General features: G+C 42.8%; 1 protein-coding gene across 1 annotated transcript; it reads right to left on the bottom strand.

Annotated features, from left to right (window-relative positions):
• Positions 1–213: 213 nt before the first annotated feature.
• On the bottom strand, positions 214–9952 carry ATG12 (autophagy related 12). Its single transcript, XM_089678636.1, has 4 exons — positions 9791–9952; positions 7204–7340; positions 2340–2402; positions 214–2147 (listed from the first exon to the last, which is right to left on the bottom strand). The coding sequence occupies exons 1-4, from the start codon at positions 9915–9917 to the stop codon at positions 2088–2090; spliced, it is 387 nt and encodes a 128-aa protein (XP_089534762.1). The 5' UTR covers positions 9918–9952; the 3' UTR covers positions 214–2087.
• Positions 9953–10226: the final 274 nt, after the last annotated feature.

Below are 10226 nucleotides of genomic sequence, written 5' to 3'. Positions count from 1 at the left end.
CAGAAGGTGGACACCTGTTGGCAGTAAAAGGTGGAATACACAAATTGGGCAAGAAGGATTAGTCTAGGCTCTACACCAAATTACATTATAAAGGGGAAGGTGCTACAGAGCAGACACAAGTGTCAAAAGGTAGAAAGTAAAGTGAAAGTTGATAACAGAGGAAAGAACGAGACTGTGGCCAAGAAGCTTTTAATGCAGTAAGGACCAGCCATCACAGGTACATGGTGTAATCTTTATTGATTTATGGTACAATTTCTGTTTATATTTGACATGCATTTCAAACTATACAGTAGTACTTCATGTTACTCCTGACTGGTGATTTATTTACATTTTACAATTTGGTAATTTATGCTGACTGACATGCTCACTCATTATACACGACATAAAATCAGATTATTGTCATTTTTTCTATAAAATATATAGAGAAATTTAGCATAATCAGTCACATTTAGCACTTTTTAGGCCAGCTTCACACTTGTGTGTTGCATATTAACATGCAAGGTATTAACTTTGACTGGGCAGCCAATGCCAAAGAAAACACACCTGACCCGTTTTAGAAACACCACACACAGCAATGCCTAGTAGTAGGTTACCGTGCATTGTGGCTCCCTCCTGAATGCAGGTTCATTGCTTAAGTTCACTGGGGTGCCATTTAACTTTGTCACCACAACCCTCTAATGTGCACATGTGGCCTAATGCCTGTTACCACAACACAAGGGTGTGATCTCAGCCTAAAGCTGGCCATAGACAGCTTTAGCAAAGTAGGTGGAGGAATTCCAACTCTTCACCACCACCAAGTCATATTATTATTACAGATGTCAGAATACGCTGATCGGCAAATGTTTCTAACATGTCCCTTCAACAGACATTGACCAAACAACTAACTTCTGTCAATCAGGGATGGCAACACAATGATCGAAAGTCTACCAGTCCTGCTGAACCAGCAAAATTTTGATCCAACTATAGCCAGCTTTAGGATGCTGAAAGCAAGAGGTGAGGCTCACTACAGATTTAGGGGCCCAGTATAAAGGTTGTTATAATTTAATGCCCAGAAATAAAATATACATCAATGAATTTATTAGCAGAGATGGTTTTCATGCTTTCTGAAGAGAACCTACTAGGTTGCCAAGGTAGCCATAGTTTTGGGTTGCCATTTTCATATAACCCAGTTCACATGGCCAGGTGCAGGGGATGGAAGGCAACACCTCTTAGTGCTATATGCCATCTTTGTGACTCTCCTGCACAGCTCAGCAACAGTCTCCAGTGAGCACAATCCTCATCTCTACTAGCATATTCTTCTTCATAAATGTTTTAATCCCTGGAAGTGGAGGGGAAATACAAAGAGCCTAACCTTCTCCTTCTCCAGAATACAGGCAATGTGAAAAAACAAAAAAGCAACACTCACAAACTTGCCTACAACAGTAAATAACATTTACAATTATATTTGAAGAAAGCTTCAAGATTTAAAAAAAAAAAAAAAAACAAAGGAAAGCGGGTCATTTTTCCACACATACCCAAGTTCCGGCTCGGCGATCCTACTGAAAGATACAACCAAAAACCTATCCTCAGCCTAAAACGACTGAAATCTTTAAGAAACTAGCTCCCTCAGCAAAGCAAAGTTCTCGGAATTCACATTGATTCTTCCTGTAGGAATTAAAGTGCCTTCAATTCAAGATGCCTCTGCAGAACTCCTCTTGTGCTATTCAGCCATCTTCATACTTGTTGACCATTCGATGAACATGGATAAGTGCTGAAATTATGCATGATATGGAGGAAAGAAAATTCTACTAGCAAAACAGCAATATAGAAAAAGCTGTATAAAAATGTTTGTCTTTAAAAAGTGCTAATATAAGGAAAAATTGACAAATTCATCTGTCTTGCTGGGCCAGAAAAATTTGCAGTCTTGGTATAACAGGTTCCTCTGTGCAGTGCTGTACAGACTGTGGTCACATATGAAGGACAGAAAACTACAGAAGTGTCTTCAATGGAGTCCGGTCATTCCAACCATGCAGTCACATGAAGAACGGTGGAAGAAACCTTTGTGACCAACAAAGGCAACAGTGCTAGGAGAAGTAACCACTGGACTTTCATCCCCAGGCTTGAGATTTACAGTAATGTAAAACAAGTTTCCCATCACTTCCAAAACACTAGGGAAGAAAACATTACCATTAGGGTGCAGAAATTAGACAAATCAATGGGGGCTCTTTACTGCATGTATGGCCATCTTTAGTAAGTATATGTTACTGGGGATTTTGTGCTATGCTACCAAAATGTTTTATACAGCCCCCAAGAAACAATGGACACCATTATACAGTTTGATTGCATATAGATAGTTTTACCTCATACAGGACGCCAACTTCTTGGTCAGGTGATGGAGCAAATGACTGATTCACATAGATAAACTGTAAATGTAGAAGAATAAATCAATAAAAGGCACAGATAACCTACCGTTATTACATATAATGAGGCATGCTTCTAAAACAGAGGAAATATGTGCAGCTCATAACAACCAACGACATTTCACATCTCATATGTCTTGTTAAAAGGTTACAAAATTTAGGAGAGTTCACTGGAGCAGAATTGACAAATCAGAAGACTTCATTCATTATTCCTTGGAAAATATTTGCAAATAACCCTCCCCCAAGAAAAAAAAAGGCAAGTCAGTGTGAGAATGCCCTACCAAATGTCTCAAAGAGGGAGGACATGTTTTCTTATAATCCTCATCCTCTCTGAAGGCATAGAATTTGTAGATACATCAGCAATCCTGAGCATAGTTGTCTTCTAATAAGAGTAAGCCGTGCATTCATTCTCAGATTAACCCAGAAGTGTTCTCTGTCGTCAGTCTGCTTGGACTAGTGGAAACGGAGACATCAGGGGTTTGACAGACACCAAGGTCTCCATCAGGAGGACCTGTCACTACTATTACATGGGAACAATTCATCCTTAACCTCCCTGGCGGGATTCCCGAGTGTAGCTTGGGGTTAATTATCAGCTACACTCGGGATTACCCTGCAGCGTTGCTCTGGGATTCCCTCGATCACTTACCTTGTCCTGCGCTCCCGCGATGTGTCCCCTGCAGCGTCCCCGGCCATCTCTTCCAGCCGATGCCGGCATCCATCTTCCGGTCCCTGCGAGCGTCGGGATGTACAGGGGCCGGAACCAGCAGGAAATGTCAATTTTAAAAAGTGACATTCACTAATACACTAAAATTACATAGTATAACATTACTGTATCAAACCATTTCACATAGATTTTGTCTCTAGTGCTTTGTCCTGTGCCCTGCCTGCATTTTTACTGTTCTTTCTGCCTGGATACTGAGAAACGTCCATGGCGTCCAAAAACAGTCCCTTTATGTCAAAAGCGGTTTTAGACTAGCTAGAGAACAGCGATAGTAAATCAGAACCACTTGCAGAATTGAGTGATGATTCGTGGGGAAATTCATCATCAGACACTGAAAACAATTTTGCGACTTTGCTCAGTGATCTGAGAACTTGGAGCTATATTTCAAATTTCAGTGTTTTTGGTTTGATTATATTATTGAATTAAATTTATTATATTATTTTTTATGATAATTTATATTATAATTTATGATTTCGTGTTTCAAATTTTATCATACCCGGGATGTTTACTAGACTCTTGTTCGGACAGATTTCAGTGAGTTATTCCTAAAAGTTACAGGCCTACAATAAAAAAAACGACATATTTCCATCCAAAAAATTTACCGCTTTCAGCGCAGAAATATGGACATAATCACACAGCTAGGGAGGTTAAGATAATTGTATTGACTACGTATTACACCCCCCCATACATGCCGGAGGTGTAAGAAGACTTTTAGATATTTAAATAAAATGGACCCAAAAGTTCACTTTTGGGAACATGTTACATGTAGCATGTTCCCAATCCTGCAGCTGCCGCCTGATTCCTCCAGCCTCCCCTGTGACAGGGAAAAAAAATCTGTCCCTTTTAAAACCAGCACGGCCATGCAGGGCTCTGCCCACACGGCTGTATCTTTCATTCACAGTGACCGCCTTAGCGGCTCTTGGCTTGTAGTTCTCAATGAAGTACCATGGCGCTGCGAGCGCTGTGGTGGTTCATGGAGTCTTCCTATCAGAAGTATCGGCTTGCCCATACAGGATGTATGAGCAAGCAGATACACCGACAGTCTGCGAAAGACCTGCATAGAATCAGCGATTGGCTGATCACTGGCATAATGCTTTACAGGCTCCTACTACAAAAAATAAATGCAATTTTATTTTACCTGCAAAAAAGTGTTTTTATTTTTAGTAGAAAGGTGAAATTATCCTTTAATCAATATACAAATTATTATATGCAATATTTCAATATTTTATTTATTGCATTTTTTTTATCTTGGTCATAATAAGGGTAATGTACATACAAAACTACAACAGAATAATGTTCAACATAAACATTAAATAAAAGTTTAGCAAAGAAAAAATAATATATAGACCTAAGATAAAGTCCAGCAAGAAAAATATAGAGGGCATGATCAGGGAAAAAATATTAAATTCAGAAAACCGATAATTCCTCTATATCACACACACCTTTTTATCTAATAGAACATTTTCGTAGGCTCATCAAACTGAGGCTTTTAATTATGAAAAATGTCCCAATTGCCCAACTTTGATTGTGGACACTTGGCTGTGGACAGCATACAAGGCCTTTCACAAGTGACATTGCTCATTATTCATTAAAACAGGATGCACATCACTGGAACTCCAGAACTGCACCTTGAATGTAGGAAAGAGCTTGATTTACAAGAGGAACCTTGAACATAGGAAAGAGATGCTTGATCTACAAGAGAAACCTTGACCACGATTGAGGACAGGCAGCTGTCCAATCATGCAATACCCGCTGTGACAAGGTAAGATGGCTTATAGATATTCATTTCATGTTCACATTTTAAGTCAGGTCCCTGTGCCTCTGTCCAGTTAACATCCTGGATAGGCTCCTGCTTTATGCTAACCATGAGATAAATGCTACTTGATTTTGGTCATCGCCTCTCGTACCTCAGCAGAACACCATAGCTTATATTAGTTGTTCCTGACATTTAAGAACAGAAATGGCAATGTGTATGTTTTAAAAGGGCGAATATATTGCAAATCCGATGGCCACAATATATAGTATCTGCTTTCACAGAGAGATGCTGAAATATAATACATAGAGGCAGAGGCATCCCTAGGGTTGGTGTCACCTGATGCGTAACACTTGGTGACACCCCCTCCGACGATCCCCACAGAATGGATCAGATCTGTGGATTAAGCATAATGGATCAGACTCCGATCCATTATGCTCAATCCGCAGATCCGATCCATCCTGCGGGGATTGTCAGCTTCCTTTACAACTTACCTTTTCTTGGAGCAGGTCAGGGACAACTGCGCATGTCCCGGTTTCAGGCACGATCAATCAATGATAGCAGTTCTATCATCGATTGATCGTGCCTGAAACAGGGACATGCGCAGTTGCTTCAGGGGGAAATATCTACATGGGAGACACATCTTGCCGATACACCGTATGCAACCTATATGGGGTGACACCGGACCTGCTCCAAGAAAAGGTAAGTTGTAAAGAAAGCTGACAATCCCTGCAGGATGGATCAGATCCATCCTGCGGGAATCGTTGGCTTGCTTTACAACTTACCTTTCTGTGGAGCGGGTCCGGTGTTACCCTGTGCGGACCGCACCCCCTGCACCTGCCTTGGACGCCACTGCATAGAGGCTGATTTACTAAAGGAGTTGAGAATCTTCACTTCAATTATCCATGAATTTCCTTACTCATGTGAAATTCAAATTCCTATTTACTTACTTTATCTGCATATGACTGAGTAATCAAAGTAAACAAAAATTTGCCTTTAACATAACTTGAAAATATAAAGTGAATATACAAAATCCATGCACACTGGTGTTTATTTTAAGCTGGAAAAACCACAATATAAACAACGCTGGTAACAGCATTTTTTTAGTAGCATTTTAGTAATGTTCAGGAGCATTAGTGTTTTATTAGTATGTTTAAAATACATGTAGAGAGAAAAAAAAAGCTAGAAAATAGCTGTTTGTAACATTGTAGTAGCGTTTAGGAGCATATTTTCTGCTGGAAAAAACGCTCCTAAAAACTCTACAAAAATTATTTTTTTCTGTTCCCAGATGCCGACGCTCCAAAAAATGCTAATAGCCTAAAGTGTGCATGGGCGCATAACACTATTAAGCTTCTAGAGGCAGAAAAAACATGCTAACAGCAGCTTCTAATGTGCATGGAGCCTCAATCAGTTTATTGATCGAAGAGTCACTCCTATAGTAATACAGCCTCGCCACTTCTGTTCAGATAAATATGGTTAAAAATACAGAAACAGAGCATTTAATAATATAGGTGAAATAAAGGAACAATCTTTTGATCTAATAAAAATGACATGCTATCAAAAAAATGAAAAGTCAGAGAAAAAGGAAATAAATGTAGAATAAAAAGAGACTAACATCTAATCTCTAGACAAGTATTGGTGGGATCAGTGTCTCCAAAAGAACTACTGGAGAAAATAAATTTATGATTAAAAGAGAAAAAAATACATTCTCCCAGCATTAATTTGGGGTGGCCAAAACATCAGACCTCTGATTTGGAGCATTCAAAAGCAGCCCCTGAAGAAGGAGAAAACATTTTACCAACAGGCAACCCTCAAGTATTGTGGCATGCCTCAGTCACACCTAAGACATTGGGGTTGATTTGCTAAAGTCAAAAGGACTGCTCATTTTGCAAGGAAAGAAAGAATTTTCCCCAGAGCTTCGTGAATAAGATGAAGCGCTGCTGACCTCTATCATCCATGTTCATTCATGTGCAAAGCAAAAAGCCCTTTAATATGTATTCTTTGTAAAGAGAAATTTCACTACATTCAGATAAATATCCCCGTGTAGTTTTCAACTTTCCTTCCAAAATGAGCAGATTATTTGACGTTCGTAAATGAACCCTTATTGCATTCAAAAGTGGCATCAGCTAAAGCCATGATATCCAGCTGAAAGAACTTGGCTGGTGTGTGACCTGGGGAGCAGGTAGCTACCTTACCTGAGCCTTTAATACCACTAATACAAAAGGAAAAGTCAACCTTTTTATGGGAAGTTGCATACAAATTCTGGGTCAGTGTTTTACAATAAATCATTATGCTGCCATTATAAACAAAGAAAAAAAAACACAGCATACCAGCTGCTCTGAAGAGTCTAACTTGAGGTATTTTTTAATGAAGTCCATTAGGCCTTGCACTGTACGTGTTCTCTCGATAGTCCACTTTTTATTTTTCATGATTGGCGTGTCCCCAACTGCCTTGAGCAGAACATCAACTAGGAAACAGAAGGTGTAGATCTTTACTTTGTAATTTCTTCTTGTATTTATTGAACTGACATAGTATGCAGCACTTTACACCCAGAACAATTCATATCAGTCCCTGTCCCTAAAGAGCTCACAATATAATAGTGTCCCTATCATCTTCCTAATTAGCTACCATGCCTACATGTACAAATTTATATACATAGACACCACCATCATTTTGTATTTGCTGGTTATTTTAAACCTGATTTCTGGGTTAGTAGATTAGAGGAATAGTGCCACACCATTGGCATCAGGGGATGGAACAGTGTCTCATCACTGATGTCAGTGGAAGGAATAGTACCCCATTATTGGTGTCAGTAAAAGGTATAGTGCCCCAAGAACAGCCAGTAAAAGACAAGCAAAAAGCTTCATCCAGCCCATAGGCTGCATTTTTGGGAGCTCTGCTTTAGAGAAATCCCAGAATCAAAGAAAAGATGCAGGAACTCACCACACCCACCAGGTCACGTACCTGGTGGTATGAGGGGCTGGTGGGGACGGTTGAGGAGGGTGAAGTGGTATGAGGGGGGGGGGGGGGGAATGTTGAGGAGGGGGAGGTGGTATGAGAGGTAGAGTAGTGGTGTGGTGGTATGAGGGACAGGAGTGGGGGGTAGAGTAGGAGTGGAGGAGGGTGAGGGTGAAGTGCTGTGAGGGGTAGTGGTGGTGGGGTGCGGTGGTATGAGGGGTAGGAGTGGTGGGGAAGGATGAGGTAGTATGAGGGGTAGAAGTGGTGATGGAAATGACAGTGAGTCCAGGTGGTTTGAGACATAGGAATGATGAGGATGGTGCTGGTGGATGGGAAGGGGGGAGGGGTGAGGTGGTATGAAGAGAAGGAGTACTGGTTGTGGGGGGTGAAGTAGTATGTAGGGGGGGGGTGAGTTGGTATGAAGAGAAGTAGTGGTGGTGGGGGGTGAAGTAGTATGTAGGGGGGGTGAGGTGGTATGAAGAGGAGTAGTGGTGGTGGGGGGTGAAGTAGTATGTAGGGGGGGTGAGATGGTATGAAGAGAAGGAGTAGTGGTGGTGGGGGGTGAAGTAGTATGTAGGGGGGGTGAGGTGGTATGAAGAGTAGTGGTGGTGGGGGGTGAAGTAGTATGTGGGGGGGGGTTAAGTGGTATGAAGAGTAGTACAGTGATTTAGTATGAGAGGGTAGGAATACATTTTACAGGTACTTCCACCAGAAGCATTTTCAGCTCACCTGAGTCTGCACTACTGGTTGGCTTAGAAAGTTTCTGCACTCAGAGACCCCCGTGTCCCGGATTGCTGTCTGCAGTGACATCACTTCCTGCACAGTGACTGCTGAAGTGTGGGAGAGGAGTGTTTAGTTGCTGGCACCTGTTACACTGTGCCATTATCTGCAAGCTACTTGAATGGAGATGTGCTGACACCATCACAGAGCTGTCAGCACATGTCCCTTCATAGAACCTGGAAGCAGTAGCACAGTATTACTGGCTCTGCCAATTAAACAATGTGGGGCACAAGGAGCTCCTATCCAGCCCTCCAGCAGCACAGGGGGTGCACACTGCATTGGGGGGGCAGGCTTTCACTGCGGTGACTTTCCAGGCTGACTAGTGGCAGCTTTAGGACTGGGACACTGAAGCTTTCCCTGCTGTACTAATGCCAGGACACAGTCATCATGGGACAACTGACTGAAGGACCTTCTACCGGGGGGGGGGGGCATAGCGGCAGAGGTGCCCCCGACTGGGACTACACATGCAGTGCTGTCAATTGTGGCCTTCCTCTTACTCAGTCCTCACAGCCAGTGGTGTCCCTGGGGGGGGTGCTGGCCGCACCGGGTGACACCATCACAGAGGGTGCAGGATTCCGGCAGTGATAGCTGCCCCAGTGTAGTGGTAAAATGAGTATCTCCTAAAGTACTGCGCATGTACTTCAGGCCGAAGAAGCCGATCGCCGGCTCTGTGCTAAAGAAATTGGCTTCTTCGGCCTGAAACCGGCACATGTGCAGTTGCTTCAGGGGATACATATCTTCACGGGATACTCATTTTACCGCTACACTGGCACTGCTCCTTCCTCTAGAGGGGTGACACCACATGTTACCGCACCGGGTGACACCAACCCTAGGGCCCCCTTTGCTCACAGCCCAGAATAAAGGCAGAGCTGTCAGGTCACGCTTCCAGTCCCCCCAGAAATGACCCGGCACTCAGTGTGATCTCTTACAGTGAGTGAAGGATGGATCCCCCTGCCTGTCACCCTCTCACTAGAAGAGGGCAATGCTGATCCGCCCATACACAGCATGACTGACTGATGCCCTCCAGTCCAGGTGTAGGGAGATGTGTACACAGCCCAGGAGGGGGAGCAGTGATCTGTGATCTCCATACACCGCACACTACGTCTGATGGGCGGAAGTGTCCTGATATTATTGTAGCTCCCCGCCTGTCATACAGTGTTATCAGTACAAGCACTTTACTTTTCCGCTTCGTCTCTCCCGCGGACTCCTCCGTGGCCGGGGATACAGCAGTCCCCGTTACCGGCTCACTCGGAGTGTCACTTCCATCCTTCGGAGACAAACAGTGCTGCTCTACCCCGTCCTCCATCTTACAGCCGGGCAGCAAAAGCTGGTATCTTTACACGGAAGTATGGGCGGAAATACGTCACTCAACAGCGGCGAGACATTTCCGGGAGTTCTCCACCTCTCAGTATATAAACACCCCATAAAGGGCGCTATTGTCAGTAGAGTGAGAGTGGCATGTGTACTGTGGTATACTGGTTCAAACAAACAAAAAGTTTACCCCATGTGATGAACAATAAATACATTACATTAGAGTGCAGCTAAAGACAAAACGTTTTGCTAGTTTTTGGAATGAGTAGACATGTATTAGAACTCCTGTCAGGTTTTTTTTTAC

Source organism: Staurois parvus, unplaced genomic scaffold (assembly GCF_062004578.1).
Source record: "Staurois parvus isolate SC_StPar_1 unplaced genomic scaffold, SC_StPar_1.0 ptg000207l, whole genome shotgun sequence".
Taxonomy (NCBI): domain Eukaryota; kingdom Metazoa; phylum Chordata; class Amphibia; order Anura; family Ranidae; genus Staurois; species Staurois parvus.
The sequence above is the reverse complement of the archived record's forward strand: the minus strand, read 5'-3'. Positions and strand labels throughout refer to the sequence as shown.

Bases quoted from the DNA above. Each gene is read 5' to 3' on its own strand.
- ATG12 (XM_089678636.1), bottom strand. From the start codon at position 9,917: ATGGAGGACGGGGTAGAGCAGCACTGTTTGTCTCCGAAGGATGGAAGT. The intron at 7,341-9,790 runs GTAAAGTGCTTG...TCTGTTTCCTAG, and splicing joins GGGAGAGACGAAGCGGAAAA to TTGATGTTCTGCTCAAGGCA. The intron at 2,403-7,203 runs GTATGCTGTGTT...CTACATTTACAG, and splicing joins TAGACTCTTCAGAGCAGCTG to TTTATCTATGTGAATCAGTC.